We start from the raw sequence: 24232 nt of genomic DNA, 5'->3' as shown, positions 1-24232 counted from the left end.
CCCCGCCCATTGCCACTTCAGCTTCGCGACCCGTCGAGCTATGTCGGTGATTTGGTTGTTCTGCTGATCTTTTGATTTCTGATTCGATCACGCAGATAATATAATCCGAGCATAGCTCGTTCCATCGTCCGCGGTATTACTCTACTCTACATATATCGTAAATTATTTAACTCATCATCATAATTAACAACCCACATTCGGTTCACTGTTGAGCTCGAGTCTCCTCTCAGAATGAGAGGTGTTAATCCATCACGCTGGTCAAATGCGGATTGGCAGACTTAGTAGAGAATTAAGAAAATTCTCAGATATGCAGGTTGAGATTCTCATGATGTTCTTCCTTCACCGTTTCTTAAAATCTCTGACCAGATTCGAACCTACGTCCTTCGAATCGAAGGCAGGGGTTAAATCAACTGGGCTATCACGGCTATTGATATTTTGGAGTGTAAAGATAGTTTTTTATAGTAATAATTGATGGGACTAGTAGATAAAGCCTTTTAGTGATAAAACTATATTCACCATAATAATTATTATGAAACTTTTGTTTCGTGGGGCTTATTTAAATATGAGTGTGAGCTTAAGAATTAAACCCCAGGCGAGGTCAAGCGAGCGTTTTAATAGGAACTTTAGCTATTTCATTTACCCTTGACCATATTTGATATTTGATATTTACTGTAAGTCGAAGTTCTCTGAACGAACTCTAAAGTCACACAAAATGAAATTTGCTTTCTTTATCAGTAGGTATATAATTATCATAGACATCTTATTTGTTTTATTTTTATTTCTCCAGGATATTTTTTTTTATATTATACGAGTAGTGTATTTGCTTATTACATCTGTCATCTCCCAAAGCAGTGATGAAAATTTCACAGTTTGCCACAAACTTTTAGATTTTATAAAAAAAACCGGCTAAGTGCGTGTCGTGCTACACGCAGTGTAGTAGATTAAATTAGCACTTTAAACCCTTATTTAATGCACAATAATACCGATTACGGGATGGGATAGACGAAAAAAAAATATCCCCACTTTGTATGTAGGAAAGTAATCTCCAAAATTTTTTTGAAAATTTTCGAGACACTGTATACTGTACAGTAACTGTAGCTATAAAAAAAAATATTAATCAAAGTTTTCAAGTAATAGTAGTCTTGGCGCTAAACCGCGTTCAAACGGACGGACGGACAGACGGACATGGCGTAACTACAATCACAGGCTCTATGTTATTATATGACCTTTAGATTAAGTAGTATGATTACTATTAAATTATAAACTTATTTTTATAACATGACGGGCGTCATTATACAAAAACTATCTGCAAGTACCCGATAAAATAGGTACTCAATTTGTTTGAAATGGCAGTACAAGATGTATGATGTTTATCGCATAGATTTCTATCCTCGACAGCAAAGAAATATTAGGTATGTCATTATTTTTAAACACCAATCGAGTTATATTTTACTAGCAGACACTCCGCACCTCTCTTTTTTCTATGGTATCTATGCCCCGCCCAAACAAATATACAAGGGGGTCGTTGGGGGTAAATTTTGGATCTACTGAGCCAATATTCAAAATTCTTGAACCAATAGAAAGCTACGTTATTTGTGAGTGTTATAGGTTTATATTTTATCCCCGTATTCTTACAGGAACAGGTAAACAGCTACTACATTTTAACCTACTCCCAACAACTTAGATCGCTTCCATCTTAGATTGCATCTTCACTTACCATCAGATTAGATTGTAGTCAATGGCTAACTTGTAAATAATTTCATAACATTTCATAGCTTTACCCAGAACCTCCTGATCTAAATCCACATAAGGTAAACAAAGCATCGAGGCAATTTTGATGTGGTCAGTCCACCTGGTGGAAGGTCGACAATCCCTGCGTTTTCTAGTGCGTTATCACCATTCCAGCTCCTTGGGACCCCAACGTCGACACGTCGAGCTATGTCGGTGATTTGGTTCTTCTGCTGATCTTTTGATTTCTCATTTCTGATTCGATCACGCAGATATAATCCGAGCATAGCTCGTTCCATATCCAAATCAGTGATTCTGTAATGTACAAACAATGGATAACATAACATTATCACAAACAATAAGGTATAATTATGTAATCTAACAATTGGGAACGAGAATGCGTGTGGGTCCCAAATTTGTTCCATTCTTTCTTATAATAAACAAACGTCTCATTGTTCAACTTTCATTGTTTTGTAACAAGATGATTAGATAAAAATACAGACAGACTGATCCCACGTAAACAGAATATAAATTGTTTTATTCAAGTAGGCCAAACTGTTTCAAAATATTTCAATATCCATTTCTTATGACTACTAATATCATTGGGAGACTTGACTAATCGGCTTTTCGAACTATGTATTGTATATCTTTGTCTAATTAGATAGATGAGCCGTGATAGCCCAGTGAATATGACCTCTGTCTCCGATTCCGGAAGGTGTGGGTTCGATTCCAGACCGGGACATGCAACTCCAACGCTTCAGTTGTGTGCATTTTAAGATATTAAATATCACGTGTCTCAAACGGTGAAGGAAAAACATCGTGAAGCCTGCATACCAGAGAATTTTCTTAATTCTCTGTGTGTGTGAAGTCTGCCAAATGGGCCAGCGTGGTGGACTATTGGCCTAACCCCTCTCATTCTGAGAGGATACTCGAGCTCAGCAGAGAGCTGAAATAATGATGATGATGATGAATTAGATACCGGACTCAAAATCTATACACACCGCTGATGAATGCTCTTCCAGCTTTCGTTTACCATACCACTTTCATGGGTATCTTCGAGTAAAGAGTGAATAGGCTCTAGGCAAGCGCGTTTCACCATAGATTGCATCATCACTCTACCATAGGCAGATTGAGATTTTCTTCATTTGTCCAGGTCTGGCTGGTGAGAGACTTCGGCCGTGGCTAGTTACCACCCTACGTACCGCTAAGCGATTTAGCGTTCCGGAACGACGCCGTGTAGAAATCGAAAGGGGTGTAGATTTTCATACTCCTCCTAACAAGTTAGCCCGCTTCGATCTTAGACTGCATCATCACTTACCATCAGGTGAGATTGTAGTCAGGTGAGATTGTTGTAAAGAATAAGTCTCTCATGTCAGTTAATGTATCTCGACATACAAGAGCTATGATTCAAAACATGATCCACTCCATCGTGTTTTCATTTTTGCGATCATTACACACATCGTCATACATTAAGTGGCAGTGTTTTTTGTTTTTTTTTTTCAAAATATCCTATATATTCATATGTATATATATATATGTATATATATATGTGCATATATTTACATACTTACATACACATATTATAATAAATACATATGTATAAATATCCTATATATTCATATACATACATAAATTCAAAAAAGATATCAGAGGAGTATGGGGTCTTTTGATTTAATATTGTAATGTAACTTCGCAACTTGACTAAGTTTCGTCCTTCGAAATTAATCCAGGTCACCATAAACAAACCGGTTTTGTTTATTGGCAGCATATTATTATGATGGCTCATTTGTATGATGCAACATTGAACCGTGCGTTCGTAGGTTGCACTTCGTAACAAAGCTCTCATGTCATGCGCAGTGTTGGTCGACCCCCCACCAGGTGGTCTGACGGCATTAAGCGAGTGGCAGGAATTCGCTAGATGCAGGTGGCTCAGTATCGTGATGTTTGGAAGTCCCTACAAAAGGCCTATGTCCTGCAGTAGACGTCCATCGGCTGATATGATGATGATGATGATGATGATGTGCTACTACCACAACTACGAGTACAATAATGCAGCTATTAGTAAAATGACGATTATCAATACAGCCGGCCAATCTCACTCGACATAAGACATTGAAAGTGTTAATGTGTATTAATTCATTGAGGTACTATTAATACCTACTACTACTATATATTTTACTATAATGCACTAGTGTGTGTGGACACGTGCAATATATTCAATCACTCCCATATTTTAAAGGGACGGCAATCTGAATTGAACAGGTAAGAAGAAAATACCTCTCCTATCAAAATTTGTACTAAGTATTTCTACTGAGAATTTCAGAAACGAATATTTCTTGCATTTGTTTTCGCTTTCACATCAGCTCTATGAAAAAATATATATTCACCTTAAAACTACATGAAACAAATGACATTTTATTTTTCTTTTTTAATTAAAATTTGTTTGTATAAAACAACTTCACCGCAACCGCTTTGTTCGTCAGGTTGTCTTTCATCATAGGCCTCATCAATGATATAGTTTTAAATCTTCGTCCTCCCCTGTTTTTTACACACAGCAGCTCTAGCTCACATTATCCATAACCGAACAAGTAAAGCCAGTAGAGTCACAAGGTAGCTAGTAATACTCAGTAGTATAAATGTCAAGACATTGCGTAGACCAAGGTTTCGACCGAAACCTAGATAGTTCTGATAGTCTAGTAGGTATAGGTTTCCAACCAAGGTTAACATACGTACAAGGCAATCGCGTTTACCGCTGACACTTATATTAAATTACAACCACCCGAAGGAGTTGACTAAGAGCTCAAATGCATAAAACTGAAATTTTATATTTGCTAACAGTTCGCCCAAACAAAATATTGCTTTGAAAAAATTTTCAAGCAAAGAAAAGTTTTGATTAAAGATTAATTTAAAACAAAACACTCTAAAACATAAACCAAACCAAAAGCCCTAAAAAATATCGATTTATTGACGACTAGCTGATGCCGCGCGGTTTTACCCGCGTGGTTCCCGTTCCCGTAGGAAAACGGGGACAATATACTAGCCTACAGCCTTCCTTAATAAATGGGCTATCTAACACTAAAAGAATTTTTCAAATCGGACCAGTAGTTCCTGAGATTAGCGCGTACAATCAAACAAACAAACAGACAAATAAACTGTTCAGCTTTATATATTACTATAGAAGTATAGATATTATCAAGGAGTAGACAGTCAGTTGAATAATATTTCACGAGTTCAGAAATACCTACTTTGTAATGTTGCAGCTTACTGTGACGTTTAGAAGCATCACCATGTTTAGCAACACATAAGGAACATGAGCTCAAGTCTCCTCTCAGAATTAGAAGGGTTACTCCAACAGTCCACCACGCTGGCCCAATGCGGATTGGCAGACCTAGCCTATTGGCCTGACCCCTATATTGGCATGACCCTTCTTATTCCGACATGAGAATTATGCTCAGCAGTGAACCGGATATGACAATGATGAAGGAACCTGTATAGTCCGGCTACAAGCGTAATAGGTTTTGGTTTGCTACGTATTTTAAGGATTCAGGATTTTTTCCTCTGTGTAAATCTCATCTGCTATTTGTATATTAGTTAGTATGTAATAAAGCTATTTGCGTTGCTTACTTACTTTCAGATTGTTTATTTCCTTGTTTTCAGATATAAAATAAAATGACAACGGCGAGCGTTTTGCTCACGGTGAGCACAACGTGGGGCGCGAACAACGACATCTGCGAGAAGGATGACAGAGTCAGCAAATCCCTCAGAAATATAGCAGCAGTGGCCGCCAGGGAACTGCGCGAAACACCATCCACTAGAGACCAGGCTCTACTGATCATGAGAGACTGGATTGAACAGAACAGTGACATCAAAAACGTTAGAACAGGTACATCATTCTATATCAACGATATATTATACTATATATATGTTACGAAACCACCGCTAAAAATGCCTACGAAATCATCGCTAAAAGTGATCTGAATTTAGCTACTCCACTGAGCGTACACATACACAATTTTGTGTTTTCTTACATTATATATTTAAGTATATATATCTTTTACACTTCTTGGACATACAATTCGACATTGTAGACAATATTCAGGTATCATTTGTTAAAATAACTTTCGTTCTTTAATAAGCTACTAAATGAAATTAAGATAATTATGCACATTTCTCCGCTTCAGTTTTGATGCGCTAGTGCCCTCTACATCTAGTATAAAATGTCGTTGTTCAATATACTATACCGTCCAATAATTAATTACGCCAGGTCCTTCAGAACCGATCCATGCGACTGGTCACGGGCGCTCCGTGGTTTGTACGCAATAACGACTTCGGTACATAGAGGCCTAGATCTTCCTACAATAGCCAGCAATATATGAAACAGCTCTCGAAAACTTATTAAGAGAGAACTGAAAACACTTCCCAGGCAACACAAACACAAGCTACAGATACAGCATCTTCGCCAGCAAAGATGAGGTCCACGATATGACTTTACCCGGTTACGTTGACGTGACGTTACTTGGACGTCGTGCGTCTTAACTTTCGAGCGCGCCGGAGCTGATACACTCAGTCCATAATACCCTTCCAGAACGGCCCACAGTCTGAGTCGCCCTTAGAGTCGTTCCGCCCATCTCATCTTGATTTGACTTGATCTTCATGCTTCAGCTTTCGGGTCCCATTATACTATGATTAAGGAGCATACGGCACTTACACAATCAGAAAAAAAAACAGGAAAACTTGACTTAGAATACAGATATAAGATCGCTTAATCGCTAGCTTAAATGCTTTATTGTAACTATCATAATATGTTCTATTATTACGAATAAATGCAACATGTTAATCATGTTCGCAGTTCGCAGTCTTGTGTAGTTTGCGTGTATTGATTGCCTGTGACGCGACATATGTTTACCAACCACCTGGTGTGTGGTTTGGATTCCCAGCAGTTATTGGGGCGGAGTTCCCTATACAACACCTTATGTGCTTACTAAGTCGTTAACAAGTATTATTTAATAACTAGCGGACGCCCGCGACTTCGTCTGCGTGAAACCCTACTACTACGCCTACCCCTACCCTACCCTATCCCTACCATACCCATACCCTACCCCTATCCTACTACCCCTATGGTAGGGATCATGCGACGGCGACGGAAGCTTAAAAAATGGAGTAACTTCTCCCGTTTTCTCAACATTTCCATTCACTGCTCTGCTCCTATTAATTGTAGCGTGATGAAAAGTATATCGTAACCTGCCTAGGAGTATGAAAAATAATTGTGCCAAGTTTTGTTAAAATCCGTCGAGTAGTTTTTGTTTCTACAACGAACATACCACGCGACGGAAGCATAAAAAATTGAGTAACTTATCCCGTTTTCCCAACATTTCCCTTCACTGCTCTGCTCCTATTGATCGTAGCGTGATGTAAAGTATACTATAACCTGCCCAGGAGTATGAAGAATAATTGTACCAAGTTTCGTTAAAATCCGTCGAGTAGTTTTTGTTTCTATAAAGAACATACAGACAGACAGACTGATTGCCAGATTGCATTTTTGGCCGGTACGTCTTTGCCGGTAGGGTGGTAACTAGCCACGGCCGAAGCCTCCCACCAGCCAGACCTGGACAAATTAAGAAAATCTCAATCTGCCCAGCCGGGGATCGAACCCAGGACCTCCGTCTTGTAAATTCACCGCGCATACCACTGCGCCACGGAGGCCGTCAAAACATTCGACTTTGTATGACATGCGTGTTTGTTTCAGATGAATCGTTCCTACTACGATTCCTTCGGCACAAGAAATACAGCATACCGATGGCACAGCAGACTCTGCTCAAGTACTTAAACTTGAGGAAGTACTATCCTGGGGTTTTTACAAATTTAGATTGTGAAGATCCCACACTTAAGGAGATTATAAGCAACGGGTATATTGATTTTTTTAATCTGCTTTTTTGAAAGAACTAAGCCCCCCCCCCCCCCCTCCCTATATGGTTTCAGATCACGAGGCCCTGGGTTTGAATCCTGGGTCGGGCCATGAGATACTGAGGTTTCTTTAAAGAAATGTTCAACTAAAATTCTCAGTCCGAAGTTGGGAAGCTGAAACTTTAACCTTGTTGAACAACACAACATCTTTGTTGATTCCACTTTGATCCTTGCGATCGGTGTAGCATAATTTTAACTATTATGCTACCTTCGTGAGTGATTCCTGTCCATGACCTTTGATCCTATATGCACTCTATAGAGTATGTATCTTGTCAATTTAAATCAAACAAAAAAAAAATACGGCATTCGCAAAATTTTTGACGTTAGTTTAGTACCAGCAGTCTGGTCTGGTCCACGCCACGGAGGAATTAACCAGGAAAATATTAGCATCCACACTGGTTAATTTTGAAGTGTAGTATAGGACCGCGGTCATGATTGCTTCGAAAACAGCTTGTCCGAACATTGATTTATCAAAAAATTAATTTTCTCAGAGACAGTGGGATGAGCCGCTCTGCAGTCTGGTACTAGAGGGACTTATTAGTACCTCCGCCAACGCTGCTAAGCGTTCACTTTTGCTGGCTATGGAAGACTTTAAAGAAATCGCCAAGCGATTAATAGACGTCTCCTTTGACTAGAAGTTTTGCCTATATTTAGGTCAGAGAATCAATATTGCCATACAACGTGGCTATACTACCAGCCTTCTGGGCACTTTACCAATGAACGTCAGCTGGATTCTACGACGCCTAAGGCTTTAGATATAATTTTATATTTCCTTTTATTTTATTTTTATAATAGGTTTAGGTAGTTAATTTAATTAAATATTGTTTAGTTAGTGTAAATAATTGTACGCAAAAAAAAAAATACATCATAAAAGCAGTGTGAAAAATTTAACAATGAGTAACATTGTGTCTATTGAGTAAGCCTAACCTTTTTATGAATAATATTCTAAATATAATGTAGCATTTGATAAGATCAACGTTGTATAAAGATAATAATAAGATACAATGACGTGTAGGAATTTCTATTGTTCGTTCGTCCATACACTAATCTCCAATGGCGATATTGGCCTCAATTTGCAAAATAAACCCACTAACATAGTTACAAAACCAGGCGTCCGTATTGCGCAATAAAATTGCCCAATTTACACGTCTTTTTAATTATAAACGCACATGTACCTGGCGTGTGAGAAACTCGTTCAACACTAGTCTTTGTGTAAAATGCTATACGATCCATATGTGTTATATCTGCCGCATATACGTATCATTAGTTATTCGAAAGTTCCCAAGCACAGCCTTGAACTCCTAAAGAGTGGCGGGCGTGTTATATAAACGAAATTTTCTTCGATGACATAATTCTGTTTAACGTTGCAAGATAATTTCCTAATTTCAAGGTACATAGCGGTTTCGCCGCTCCGCGACAGCAAGGGTCGCCGGGTCATCGTTTACAACATGGGTAAGATCGTGTGCGATAACTGTACTCTAGCATTACATACTAGACACGTTACATAACGCTGAGCTCTGCGACATGCTATGTTTGCTGAAGGGCACGTGCGAAGGTTTACTTTGATGCTTTGCTATTGACTTTGACACTAAGACTTTAATGCGCCAAATCTGCGGACGTAGTAACTTTGGTTGTTTTGTATATAGGGTAGGGGGCAAAATTTAAATTTATTTATTTCACGTAGGTTAAGTTTAAAAGCAGTTTTGAAACATCAAGTTTCTTTTGTAAAAAATATAAATAATGGAGATAGAGTTCCGAGAGTTAGCAGTTTTTTATTGGAAATTTCCTCCTCTTTCAAAATTTATTTTATGAACGAAACGCCATTTTTTTCATCTTTAATTGTTTATAAGTTTTGCAATTTTTTATGTGCTTATTTAATTAACTATCGCACATAATTTTAAGAGCAGTATCTCTATTTTGTACCATTTTCAACTCGTCGACTAGACTAGTACATACTTATATATATTCGTATATTTAATGTCCAAAAACATCATAGGCACTGAGCCACGTGATTTCCATTTTTAGCGATATCATGCTAAATGCCATAAAATGCTTATTAAACAGAATATCGAAGTTTGATAAACCAAAAATAGTAAATGAATAAATAGTATTAGCTCGATATAATATAGTGACATAATAATACGTTTTGTAGTACTGAAAGAAGCGTTCTCAACTATAGCTGGATGGAGCTATACATGAGCACTACACATTATTTTCGTTTTGGTCATGTTCATTTTCAAGCCTACCTGTTGAGAAATTCTGCTGAGGTCATTGAGTATGGTCCTTAAATCATCCAGAGTCTCTGCCATGATTACATCGTCGGCGAACTACAGTTAAGTGATTTACTCGCCATTGATTTTGATGCCAAGTCCGTCCCAGTCTAGAAGTTGAAAGACATCTTCCAATTCTGCTGTAAATAGCTTCGGAGAGATCACATCTCCCTGACGCACTCCTCGTTGCAACTAGATTGACCTCGTAGTCTGGTCCTGTATACGGACTGACATAATGGCGTAAAAGCACTTCAACACTTGGATGTACCTGTAGTCAATTTGGCATCTCTGCGCAATGACCTTAGCACAGATATCCACCGAATCGAACACGTTTTCATAGTCCACAAACGCTAAGCAAAATGGCTGGATATACTCTTGAGTCTTCTGTGTAACCTGCTGCAGCGTATGAATGTGGTGTATGGTACTAAATCCTTTTAAAATCTGGCTTGTTCGGAAGGCTGCAAGTCGTCAAACTTATGAGCGAGACGCATCTGCTGAAGACAGTAATCTCATTTCTTGCCTCTCTTCTGATCTCTTGTTTCTTCTTCTGATTTAGATAGATAGAGATGAATTCGAAGATCACGCTGTCGTTTCATAATGGCACTAACTACATGACCTTCATAATTATTATACATATTATAAATGAATTATTATTAATATATTGACAGTTTCATTTCGACAGATTTATAGAAATATTTCTAAAGAATTACCGTTTAAATTTTATTAAAGCCTGCATTTTTTCTTATGTAATGAACTTTTTTGCACAGTTTTATTGCTTGCAATTCGGGTCAAGATGGATTTGGTTTTTATGGGTTTAATGGATATTGATCAGTGTTTCGGCAAGATCTGTGCGTCGGTAGTAAGCGTATACATTAAAGCAATTTGCAATGTTGCATCATTTGAACCGATGGGTACGATTTGTACGGCTTCCACGGCTTATAAGTCCGATTCAAGGGTTAGATCCCGTCCGTTAACTCCTAATGGACTATTGTCATGGCTCACACAAGCTTTTTGTTTAGATAGAAATATATATGTATTTTTCTATTTTTGGCTTTTCCAGCTGGCCTAGTCACTAATTTTGAGTAACTTTAGCGGATATTTACCAACTAGCAGTTGTGGGTTGGTTTCAAGTCACATGATTTCGTATTCACTACTAGTTTATTGCTAAATGATCAAAATTACTGAGTAGTGGCAGGCTTGGGCTTTACGGAGTAAGACAAAAGCAGTTGTTATTGATTTGATGTTAATTATGTATCTATATTAATTGGCTAATAGACAAAATTTGGATTTGTTGTTTTTTGACGAATAATAATAAAATAAATCAATCAGTTATAAGTGCTACATGGAAGACCACGTGAACAAAGTAACTTAAAATAATAGTTAGTCAAAGATTAAATTATTGGACATATAAGTAAAGTAGGTATATATTATAAATTTAGTTTAAAGTTTAATTATTAACCAGTCACTTACCTATGTATGCTAGATCGTAATCATATGAAGTACCAAATTAGTACTTAACAACAGAAAAAAAATCCTGTTTAACAAACTAACACCTGATTCTATTCAATTTCCAAATTATTACGAGGGCTTACAATTATACTCCATCTGCAGGTAAATTCGATGCGACCAAGTTCAACTGCTGGGATATGTGCCGTGCCCATATGATCGTTTATGAGGCTCTCATGGAAGACTCCACGGATCAGATCTTCGGGTTCACACACGTTGGGGACGGTAGCGGATCTACTACTGCTCACGTCACATCCTGGAATCCTATTGACTTTGCGCGTCTCTTGAAATGGGGAGAGGTGAGTTCTATTGCGGAAAATTAAAATGGAAATTTTTTTTCGTACTTCCTTTTAAAAAAATCTCGGGACTATTTCTATTTTGATGGCCTCCGTAGTTAGTGGTGTGCGCGGTGGATTTACAAGACGGAGGTCCTGGGTTCTGGTCCAGGTCTGGCTGGTGGGAGGCTTTGGCAGGGTAGTTACCACTCTACCGACAAAGGCGTACCGCCAAGCGATTAAGCGTTCCGATACGATGTCGTGTAGAAACCGAAAGGGGTGTGGATTTTCATCCTCCTCCTAACAAGTTAGCCCGCTTTCATCTTAGATTGCATCATCACCAGGTGAGATTGTATTGTATTGTATTGTGCGCTAAATCGTTTGGCGGTACGTCTTTGTAGGGTGGTATATAGCCACGACTGAAGCCTTTCACCAGCCAGACCTGGACTGATTAAGAAAATCTCAATCTGCCCAGCTGGGGATCGAACCCAGGACCTCCGTTTTGTAAATCCACCGCGCATACCACTGCGCCACGGAGGCTGTCAAATATAATATTTATTGATTCGCCTCCGCTCTATGTAGGTAACTTTAACTGGGAATCTTCGAGATGAGTCACAGTTCTTGGTGACATCTTTACCCTTATTTGTAAAGGCCTCAACCTTCTTTTCAATCAAGACTAAGTAAGTACGTATTACCGAAACAACGGTTGGTTGTGCTGAAATATTACCATAACGAAAATTAAGTTCAACTCTTTTCGTCATTATTTGTTTTTTTATTACAGTTTTGCTTATTTACTGATTTTAAAATTATATTAATTAAATTAACTAACTTTAATAGAAAAGTGCATGTCCCAATTTTGTATGGAGGCTGGGTGTTTACGAGTATCCCGAGTGTCAACCAAGTATAATAGAACAAACATTTAGGTATTGTTTGTTTAAATAACGTTCTTTGTTGACCACAACTAACACTGAGATGTGGAAATTTCCTCTTTTGAGCGCCTCATTTTTCATGACATAGTAACACATCTAACATCATTGCCTACACACAAAGATATTAAATACTGTTATATGTGTTACTAGCGTATGAAAAATGAGGCGCTCAAAAGAGGAAATTTATCATTATTAAAAGTCAACCCAATGTTACTTGTGGTCAACAATTAAATAATACCTAAATATCGTCTAGAATGTCGAGTCGAGAACTCAAAAATTTAATAGAATTAAAGACAAAATCGTGCATGTGTGCGCTCAGTATTGTAGCCTATACTTCGGATCACTTTTTGTGGTGATTTTGTAGGGACGTAACCGATCTATAGTGTAAAATTATCATTGGCTACACATTTTCTATTAAAAATTAAAATTACATTATCACAGCCATGCTATTCAACAATGTATCAAATTAAATGTTTGAGTCTGAAAAAAAATCTGTTTAATCGAGCGCATCGGAAATTTTCAATTTCCTCATAATAATATGGATGTATTAATTTCTTGCACGAATGAGCAAGTGAACTATTTCAGGTGCTTATGTGCATTACCTTTACATTTTAGAGTTCCATGCTCTGTGTTTTAAAACCAAGTTTGGTTAAGTCGCATCCCGGCGCATTAAAATTAACGCAAAGTGTTGCCATTGACATATATGTCAAGGCATTTGTTTGATTAAAGATAAATACCTTATTCTGAGGAATAGGTTCGGTAGGAGGTTATATTATTGAATATAACTTTTAAACGAAGGTATACCTGGCTTCCCTGGGCCGTTGGACATTCCCGTTTCATGTGTATCCACAAAAAGTTACTCAGTTAGTAAATATGCCAGGAGTCTAATTCGGAACAGGTTCGGTAGGTGGTTATATTATAAATATAACCTCCTACCGAACCTATTCCTCACTCAGGTACTCAGGCTTACAGTCCTTTACAGCTGTAAAAGAATCAGACTTCTTGTAAGGAGGAGGATGAAAATCCACACCACTTTCAGTTTCTACACGACATGTACTAGAACGCTAAATCGCTTGGCGGTACGTCTTTGCCGGTGGGGTCTTTGGTGGTAACTTGCCACAGCCGAAGTCTCCCTTGGACCAATTAAGAAAACCTCAATCGGCCCAGCCCAGGGTTCGAACCCAGGACCTCCGTCTTGTGAGCGACCGATACGTTCGATGCGTATCTGTGGACGCCCGCCATAACAAACAGCTAGCTTCAAAACAATTCAGTGTGATTGTTTTACCACTGGGTATTTTGTGTCGATGTGTTATGCTCTCGGTAACTTAATTTATAAACAATTTAAAAAACTGTCATCATCCCTAAAAGACGTAATGATTTCCAAAAAATTGGGGCCTTAGTTTCTTGATTAATTTTTTTAATGAAAAAGGATACAATAAGGATCTAAACTAAACTAGAACACTATGGTGCCGGTGACAATTTCCTGTATGACGTTCATAATAAACACTATTGTCGTAAATCATGAAATGGTGGCAAGAATACTGGCTGCGTTTCCGAGCCAGCCCTTCTGTCACCAGTCGAGGTAAAATAATTCCGAGATTTTTTTTGCTACTGCGATTCCATGGCCTCCTCGGCATAATGTACCTTTTGTTTTCTTGATGTTGATTGAAAAACTTTGAAGAGGCTTTTTTAGGCTTCGCAAAACCATTACAAAAAGAGGTTTGGGAGTGCGTATAGAATATTGAAAATAATATTAATTAAACGTGCCACTTTGCGAAACAATGACGCATTTCTCAACAACACGTTTTTTGAGTAGGTATAACAAAAGGGGTGAGACTGTTTTAGAGGTGAATAGAGTTTCGTCAGAAAAAAGGAAACAGAAAACATAGAAATGCAAAATTAACAAGCCTATTCAGAAATCCAAAAATTTAATTTTCGAGTTCTTTTGTTTGCAACGCGTTCTTGTTGCGAGTTGGTTAACTTTGTTTCACAATTCTAAATGTCATTGCTTGGCATTTTTTGCAACAAACTTTTTGATTTCATTGTTTTTTCCCCTTCAAATCATCAACAATGAAAGTCCAAAGTTCCACCCTTTTCTTTGTTCACGAACATTGTATAGGTTTCCATTTGTTAAACAAGGTTTATTCAAAATTCAATTTGCCTTATAAATCTATTTGAATCACACATCTTACGTAAAGCCTAAAGGAGACATTATAAATCTTAGTCTTTTTTATATTCTTTACAAGTTAGCCCTTAACTACAATCTCACCTGATGTTAAGTGATGATGCAAGCTAAGATGGAAGCGGAACAACTTGTTAGGATGTAGATGAAAATCCACACCCCTTTCGGTTTCTACACGACATCGTACCGGAACGCTAAATCGCTAAACGTCTTTGCCGGTAGGGTGGCAACTAGCCACGGCCGAAGCCTCCCACCAGCCAGACCTGGACCAATTGTTAAGAAAACCTCAATCGGCCCAGCCGGAGATCGAACCCAGGACCTCCGTCTTGTAAATTCACCGCGCATACCAGTGCACCACGTTGCATACAAAATGTATGACACCGATTCTGTTCTGACGTGTCACGACACGACACGTCAGACAATTATAAATCCGGCTTAACTCTCTATATTGTCTTTGTGCCCTTCAAACCAGTTTAAATTGTATGAAAGATCAAAGTTTGTTGTTTATATTGTTTACTAGCGAACCCCATCAAGCTTCGCTTTGACTTATGTGCACTTCTTCTCTATCCCTACTCTAAACCTACCCTACCCCTACCCTACCCTACTCCTACCCTTAAGATCTATAATTGACTCTTAATCGTTTGTATGGGAAATAGAAAAGGGTTGTTTTTATGGTTTTCCCGGCAATTATTCTAATTTTTCTAGCCTTTTAAACTTTCCCTATATTCACCTCCACGAACATTTGAAGACCAAGATAAGATAAATCCGTTAAGCCGTTCTCGAGTTTTAGCGAGATTAACGATCAACAATTCATTTTTATATACACATATAAATTAACTTCAAGAAATGTACAGAACCATCGGTGTGTGAGTTTGACTTCCACTTTGTCGAATTTTATTTGTAACATAATAATTGGATATGGAACATTGTAAATTTAATAGGTATTTAATTAGTAAAGTAGAATACCGGACACGACTCCCGCTTCCGATCCGAATTAAATAAAGCCTATTTGCTTAGTTAAATCTTCCGTTGAAAATCACATGAGAATTATTTCACATATCTACCAAATAATATATACGTAAGGGTAAACAGAGATCGTTAAATAGATAGACCAAAATATTCATTTTGGTTTTCAATCTCTCTTCTCTTCTTTTATAACTCCAATTTAGGTCTCACATGTATTTTACTTTAATTTGGCAACAAGTAAAATAATTAAGAAAACCTAAAAATTTAAAATTTTTGGAAAATCCCCTAATTTCTAGAAATTAAAATTACACTCTCGATCAAGTCATCAATATACTCTTTAAGTGCGCTTTCATTTGAGACCACACTCGAGTGTATTTACAGACGGTATTCGTTTTAACTATTCGGTTATTCTTCCCCTCTTTCACCCCCCACAACTTTGAAATGGTTTGACCGATTTTCATCAAACATGTCTAAGAACACTCGCACATAAGCCAAAAAAAATAAATTCAAATCGCTTCATCCGTTCGGGAGCTATGGTACCACAGACAGACTGACAGACAGATACATCAAACTTATAACACCCTTCTTTTTCCGTCGAAGGTTAAAATAAGTTCATAAAGTTGTGAATAAGCGCACAACATAAATCGAAAAGTTATAATTATAACAGTAGGTAGTAGGTACCTATCTCAAGTATACATTTATATCGAACGAAGGTGCGTGATTGCATTTCAATAACATATTTATTTGCTGGTAGAACTCAAGGTTAGATTTACGTTGCATGTTATAAGACATCGGCTAAACCGTGTGAAGCCTTGGCATTTAGACATTCGAAAGTTCATAACAAATTCAGATGAGCATATCACGCTAAAGTTCTACTTAGAGTGAAAAGGTTACTGAGCAATATATAGGCTACTTTTTAACCGACTTCAAAAAAAGGAGGAGTAAGGAAAAAGAAAAGAAGTGTGAATGTTTTTTGGTTCTCAATTCGAGTGTATGTTTTTTTTTGTATGTAAGTATGTCGCCTGATTACTGGAAGACACCTGGATCGAATTAAATTCTTTTTTTTGTTTGAATGGGTATACACATGAGGTGATCCCATTGTCACCATATCCTGGAGAAATCGAGGGGGACTTTAAAAAAATCGTAAGGGCAACTATAGCGTACTATATTTTTCCATTAATTACTTTAAAGAACTACAACTTAATGAAGGTCTGGAGTCGATCTGATGATGGAGTCAAAACACACACGAGGGAACTCTTTAACGGTTTACAACAATCGCCTTGTGTTTGGACTTGTCTAATTTGTGTCGACAAGAACTTTCCACCTATAACTGTCATTAGGGGTGTGAGTTAATGGAGTTCCTCATCTGTTTACAGTACTACCCTGTGATTGGATTTGATTTATTTGTACTACATTTTTTTCCCCATTTAACCCCATAACATTTTATATGTCTTAACACATTAGTCAACAATGAGCCGAAGCCTCTTTAAAGCAACGCCAGCCCGCTCCATTTTTGGCTTTTTGCATCCAATCGAATACCAGCTGCATTCTAAAGGTCTTCGCTCAACCTGGGGGGGGGGGGGGGGGCCACACTCCGCTTACCGAGACGCGGTCTCCACTCAAGAACCTTACGACTCCAACAACCATCAGTCGTCCGACAGACATGACCAGCCCACTTCAACGTACCAGCTGCGCTACTTTTCCTTTGTTTATAATATAATATAAATGTTTATAATATCTGGTTTTAGCAATCGATGCCAATGCGCCACAAAGAACTCCAATTGGTCAACGTGCCAGCTGCTCTGAAATACATTATCGACTTCGCTACGAGTAAAGTGTCCAATAAGATAAGCGAAAGACTGAATGTAAGTTCCTTCCGTGTCACAACAGAAAATCTGTGCTTCGTACTCTTTATTAATTGGAGAAAAAGAATTGAATTAGAGCTTTTTTCTAGATGCCACACTTCACAGGTTATTTTTCTATTGAATTTGAATTTTTAAATTCGATTTGTAATTTAGAACCTTTGAATTTGACGGCCTCCGTGGCGCAGTGGTATGCACGGTGGATTTACAAGACGTATGTCTTTTTTTCGATCCCCGGCTGAGCCGATTGAAGTTTTTTTAATTGGTCCAGGTCTGACTGGTGGGAGGCTTCGGCCGTAGCTAGTTATCACCGTACCGACAAAGACGTACCGACACGCGATTTAGCGTTCCGGTACGATGTCGTGTAGAAACAGAAAGGGATGCGGATTTTCATCCTCATCTTAACAAGTTAGCCCGCTTCCATCTTCGATTGCATCATCACTTACCATCAGGTGATATTGTAGTCGAGGGCAACTTGTAAAAAATAAAAAAAAGAACATTGTGATGTGTGGCAAAACTTTAAATCTTTTAGTTCTTTCTTTCCGTATATAAATGCCTCGTTAGTCAAGTGGTTAGCCTATGTGACTTCGGATCATGAGGTCCTAGGTTCGGGTATTTTTACAAGTTAACCCTTGACTACAATATCACCTGATGGTAAGTGATGATGCAATCGAAGATGGGAGCGGATTTATTTTATAATAAACGTAGTAACATTACAACTACTTAATAAATTAAATCAAATTTCAAGAAGGCTACCAAAATATATGGGTATGACAGATACGATCGATAACTGAGGGCCTAGTGGCAGTTTGATGGCAGTTACTGTTACTGTCGCGTAACGTAAACGCGAATTTCTAAGGAATTGAAACAGCGCCATCTAGTGGCACTACTGCACAACTGTTTCAATTCCATATAAATTTGCGTTTACGTCAACGTGATAGTAACAATACGAAAATATTGAAAACTCCCACTAGGCGCACTGGATCACGTGACCTATCGATAGTGAATGTCATTCCCATACTTTTTTTAATTTTCGAAGCGTTAGCGTTTGTAGAAGCTCTCGACTCGACTTGCCACTTGTCTATAGGCCCAGGTACTATATATAATATTACGATATTATTGGAGATAAGTAAAATCGAAAATTAAAATTAAAGTTACTATTAATATACATAGAAAGCTAATATCGTTAGTTAGTTAGCTAATATCTAATAATATAGTTAGTTAAAAATATAATATCGAACTTCTTTTTAGATTCATACAAACATGAAGAATCTCAAAAACAACGTGGATGTCTCATGCCTGCCTACATCCTACGGAGGCCATATACCTTTGCAAGACATGATTAAATACACAGAAGATTTGCTGGCGGAGAAAAGAAAAATTATATTGGCCCTTGACGATATGGAAATCTTAAGCACCAAAGGAATCATATCCACAAGAAAACCCGGCAACGCATTGAAAGGAGATAATGTATCAGTAGAGGGTAGTTTTAGAAAATTAGAAATAGATTAAACTGTGATCGTCTAACAACATAAAATTGTAAGGCATAAGTGGTTATTTTTCTAAATATAGGTACGCACTTGGTTAATAATTTTAAACCTTTTCAGGCGAAATCCTCTTTGACAATGTAACTGATGAGCGTTTAAAAATAGCATTACTCAACTATTTATATCTGGCAACCCCTCAGTTGCTGTGTGACAGCAGGCAACCTTTATGCCTAGTTCGGAGTATTTTAGTCGAGTACGAACAATTTTTGGACGGCAAATCCAAAAATCGTTCGTAGTCGACTAAAATACTAAAGCAACCGCTCAGTTGCAGAGTGACAGCAGGCAACCTTTATGCCTAGTTCAGACTACTTTAGTATTTTGGTCGAGTACGAACGACTTTTGGAGGGCAAATTCAAAAATCGTTCGTACTCGTACTCGACTAAAATACTAAAGTAGTCCGAACTAGGCATAATCATTACATAAGTAATTATTTTGGGTATATTCTAATAGTTCGTGTACGATTTTTTCAATTAACCAATAAAATGTAAACAGAAAATCATTATCCGGTAGCAATTGCGGTATCAATGTTAATATTTTCAACACACAAATATTTTCAATAAAAAACGGATGAGGGTTTATATTTCTTATATGTCATACTAAATCTCTATGAATCTTAATTAATAATGTTGTTATATATGACATTATCTCTTATGGCAATAAATGTAGAATTATTGGGGAAAAGTGCATAATTTGCACAAATGTAGAATAATATGTAGAATTATATTAGTAAAAGTGATTCAAAATAATACTTTTAAATATATTTTTGTGTGGTAGTATATTATTTTGATATACACATTTGCTCGTATTTTCGCACAATTTCAATATCGTAATGTATCTCATTATGCACATGTGCCGTAATGTAACATAAAACCTTTATCATCCGTCTAAAAGAGCTGTACTTTTTTTAATCTTGGCAGGGTTTTTATGCCAGAAAAGTGCTCAACATTTTATGAATAAAAATAACTCGAGATAAAAACATTTAATTCTTTCATTTTAATAATTTTGACAAAAAAATGTAAACCATGTATATGTATCAGAAATTCAAAAATATTATTTTACTTTATTATTAATACTCGCTGTTTTTGGTACATTTGCCTAAAAAATGCACGCACTTCGCTATCTGTGCAAAAATGACAAGCGTATCAAAATGTTATCTAATGGAAAACAGGCAAAGATAATTCATTTTCAGAAAGTGTGTTAAAAATGTGTTTCCTTGCAAATATGTTATAAAACGTCGTATGACAAACGTGCGCTTTGCTTCCTTATATCATAATGTACTATTGATAAGCACATATAGCTATGTATATTTATTAATAATCAGAAATTTGGGTAGGTACAATATAAAATGCAAAGAATCTAATGCCTGCTGTGAGAACCAAAACATATTCATCTATACAAATTATTTCTCTATCTAATAATAGCACAGAATACTCATGTACTCATATATATTAGCCTACCTACCTACGATATCATCTTCATTGAAAAGGAGCCCTGATGTTTTGTAAAACTGTTTAATTAAACTAAAATAAAGTAGGGTCCTAGCTCTTGTAAGTTAATCCTATCAATAGTTTAGGACCATGATTGAACTATTGGGACATAGTAAGCCTCAGTAGATTAAAATATAGGTACTTATAATACGATTATTTATAATTATAATTAATAATCGTGCATACGATTAACCTTACTTATGATTATTAATTCCAGTCAGTGAAATGACATTTTAGTGACAGTTGCACTTGGCACTTTACTGAATGGTATTAATTTTCGTAATAAACATAAAATTTTTCATTATGTGATACATACAGGTAAGTAATTTGACAGTTAGATAGCTATAGCATTATTAAATATTAAATTGTACTGCTATGTTTTTGCGGCTTGACCGTTAATAAATTAACAATAAAATAATAATTGTTACAAGCAACAATGATAAACAATAAGGAAAAATCCCGGCGACTGTGAGTGGTACGAAGTCTATCAGATTATACCTAGGTAGGTATACATATGATATAATAATATACCTATTGGTATATATTATGTAATATTAAGGGTCCGAGACTTGGTCGCTAACTATGGGCCTTAATAGAAGGCTCAAAATTTTGAGTTTCTCTGCGTGATCGAATTAGAAATGAGGAGATTCGCAGACGAACCAAAGTCACTGACATAGCTCAGCTAGTCGCAAAGCTGAAGTGGCAATGGGCAGGCTACATAGTTCCGATGGACGTTGGGGTCCCAGGTGCTTGAATGGCGACCCCGCACCGGAAAGCATATGTTGGTCGACCCACCACTAGGTGGACTGAGGACATCAAGCAATCAATGCAAGGAGCCATTCGATGCTGGCGGCTCGAGACCGTTGTTTTTAGAAGTCCATGCAAGAAGCCTATGTCCAGCAGTGGACGTCCATCGGCTGATAAGGAAGGAAGGAAGTAATATTTCTAATTAGGTACTTTTAAATGATATTTTGTGAGCCACAATAGAATAAATACAGCTACCTAGGTACTACCTGTTTAAAAATATATTCTCAAATAAATGATAAGTGAATATGATTATAAAGAAAATATTTTATTGGATTATGTTGTGTGTATCATTTTTACTTTTCTATTATACTAAACTTAAATTCTTCAATTTTTGTTTTTCTAATGTATCCATGCTCATGCAAATAAATAAAGGTGCTTCTATTTTTAACCTACTACAAAAAACTGACCAACATTGTGTCAGGCCACGCTCGGTGTAAGATTCCGTAGATTAAATTAGCACTTAAAACCTTTATTTAACGCACAGAAATACCGATAACGAATAAAGATACTCCACACCATGGGATAGACGATAAAAAAATCATCCTCACTTTGCAAGAAAGTACGAAAGGAACCCAATTTTTTTTTTATTTTCTTTTTCCACTATAATACATTAATAGTCGTAATTAATATACTACACATGCCAAATTTATTAATTCTGTAGCCAGTGCACAGTTGAACCTATTAAGGTTACATTGTGTTTCATTACGGTTAGGTCTTATTATTTCAATATGTAAGTATTTTGTAGAATAATAAACAAATAAATAAAATAATTAAAAATATATTTTAGTAAAGCTTTTCTTACTTTTTTTATTCTAATAAAACTTGAAAATTAAAGTATTTATTTTGTTTTGTTATTTGCACAGAGAACCTACCTACTTTTACATTATAGTCTACTAGTTTCAAAAACCGCAAAGTCAAAAATGAAACGAAATGAGTTGTATAAGTTAAAGTGATAAAACAATTCTAAAAGTCGTCAATGTGGACAATGCGGTTTTTGAATTGCGATTGGTGAAAATAATTGAATTTGCCAAACTGCTAGATTAAACTAAAATACTAAAGTACCTACTATAGTATTTTAGTCGAGTACGAACAAATTTTTGGATTTACTAAAATACTAAAGTAGTCTGTACGGCTTCTTAAGCCTAGTTCAGACAACTTTAGAATTTTAGTCGAGTACGAACGATTTTAGTCAAGTACGAGCGATTTTTGGATTTACCGTAAATACTTACTAAAGTAGTCCGAATAGTCATTGACAGAATAAAAAGTTTAATTTGTTGTATATCACATTGAAATAAAGTTTCAGTTTTTGTGCATACGTACGAAAACAGAACTACTAAAAAGAGACAAATAAATTAAAATTACAAACCCATTAGAAATTAAATATTAAATCGGATAATAAATTGGTAAAAAATGAGTTACCTATTTGATTTGGTTGCCTTGACAATCGTCGGACACGTTTTCGAATATGATTATGTGCATAGATTTACGATTCGATACAAGTACCTACCTAACGTATGCGTTTTATTCCGACAGCCGCAGGTCATTATAATACAGTAAACAGTTGTCGTCGACAGTGACAAAGAGTAAATTGCATAAACAATGACTGCCCAAGACTAATGCACCTTACCTTACATTTGACGTTTGTGCACCTCCCTTTCAGTTCCTGCCCCGCGCGCACACTTTCACACCCGCGAAGACCTTCGTCTACCGTCGGAGTGTCATCAACGATCTTGAAGCGTGGAAGACTAACGCCCGAAATTAATAATGTATCTCCAATCTAATATTTAAATCAATCTTAGATTGTTGCCAATTGCCCGATCGATCTCTAATCTTCGTGCCAATATTAAAACTCTGCAATTTTTCTGACGGATCGCAAGCGATCTTTTCCAAATCCATTTTATTATCAAATACGTACAAACACACTACATGAAGAACGCACTACTGAAAATGGAACGGAACGTTTTTGACAACTTGAACTGACGTTTTTGTAGTTTGAGTACAGAAGTTCGTTTTGTTATTGTGTCAAATTATTTTTAACCGACTTCAAAAAGGAGGAGGTTCTCAATTCGGTCGGTATTTTTTTTATTTTTTTTTTGTGTCCGAAAAACCCAAATATCTAACGGAACCCTATTTTTTTCCAAAATAAAATTTAGCCTATGTTACTTGTGGATAATGTAGCTTTCGAACGGTGAAAGAATTTTTAAAATCGGTCCAGTAGTTTTTGAGCCTATTCATTACAAACAAACAAACAAACAAAGTTTTCCTCTTTATAATATTAGTATAGATTAGATCATAGATTTTTGATCTTTGCCAGAGGGGTAACGGTTAGCGAACCGCGTCCAGTTATTAATGGTCTAAGTACAGAGGCCATCTCTAATCCGTGATCCGTCCTCCCAATGATAGATTGATTTTTAAGATTGCAAATTCTTTCCGAGGATAGCTTATTGGCATGCTTTATATAAGAAATGGATTGATATATCAATATTAGATGGGAAAAAACGGATTAGGATTGATTATTAATTTCGGGCGTAAAATGCAAACGATCACTAGGAACGCAGAGCTGTAAAGTCAGTTATTAAAAATTATATTGTCAACGTCAACTGCAACTTTGTTTGCACTTACATTGCACCTGCAGTTTGCACACATTTAAAAAAAAACGTTACCTACCTACTTGTTTCCGTTTGCACTTTGCAGGTTAAGTACAAACAC

General features: G+C 36.7%; 2 protein-coding genes across 3 annotated transcripts in view; both read left to right on the top strand.

Moving 5' to 3' along the window:
* LOC112046332 (clavesin-1) overlaps positions 1-20207 on the top strand; it is a 37832-nt gene extending 17625 nt beyond the window's left edge. Inside the window, exons 2-8 of one of the 2 annotated variants that reach the window (XM_052890737.1) lie at positions 2882-3052; positions 5386-5611; positions 7475-7634; positions 9083-9144; positions 11574-11767; positions 17569-17685; positions 18934-20207. In XM_052890737.1, coding sequence (XP_052746697.1) covers positions 5398-5611; positions 7475-7634; positions 9083-9144; positions 11574-11767; positions 17569-17685; positions 18934-19194 — 1008 coding nt within the window. In that variant the 5' untranslated portion in view covers positions 2882-3052; positions 5386-5397 and the 3' untranslated portion in view covers positions 19195-20207. The remainder of the gene's footprint in view (positions 1-2881; positions 3053-5385; positions 5612-7474; positions 7635-9082; positions 9145-11573; positions 11768-17568; positions 17686-18933) is intronic. The other variant, XM_024082947.2, reaches the window with a different exon arrangement.
* Positions 20208-22001: 1794 nt separating this feature from the next.
* The window catches only part of LOC112046329 (uncharacterized), a gene marked incomplete in the record, with an annotated part of 4159 nt that continues 1928 nt past the window's right edge, over positions 22002-24232 (top strand). Inside the window, 1 exon segment of the mRNA XM_052890738.1 lies at positions 22002-24232.

This window comes from Bicyclus anynana, chromosome Z (assembly GCF_947172395.1).
Source record: "Bicyclus anynana chromosome Z, ilBicAnyn1.1, whole genome shotgun sequence".
NCBI classification, from domain to species: domain Eukaryota; kingdom Metazoa; phylum Arthropoda; class Insecta; order Lepidoptera; family Nymphalidae; genus Bicyclus; species Bicyclus anynana.
The sequence above is the reverse complement of the archived record's forward strand: the minus strand, read 5'-3'. Positions and strand labels throughout refer to the sequence as shown.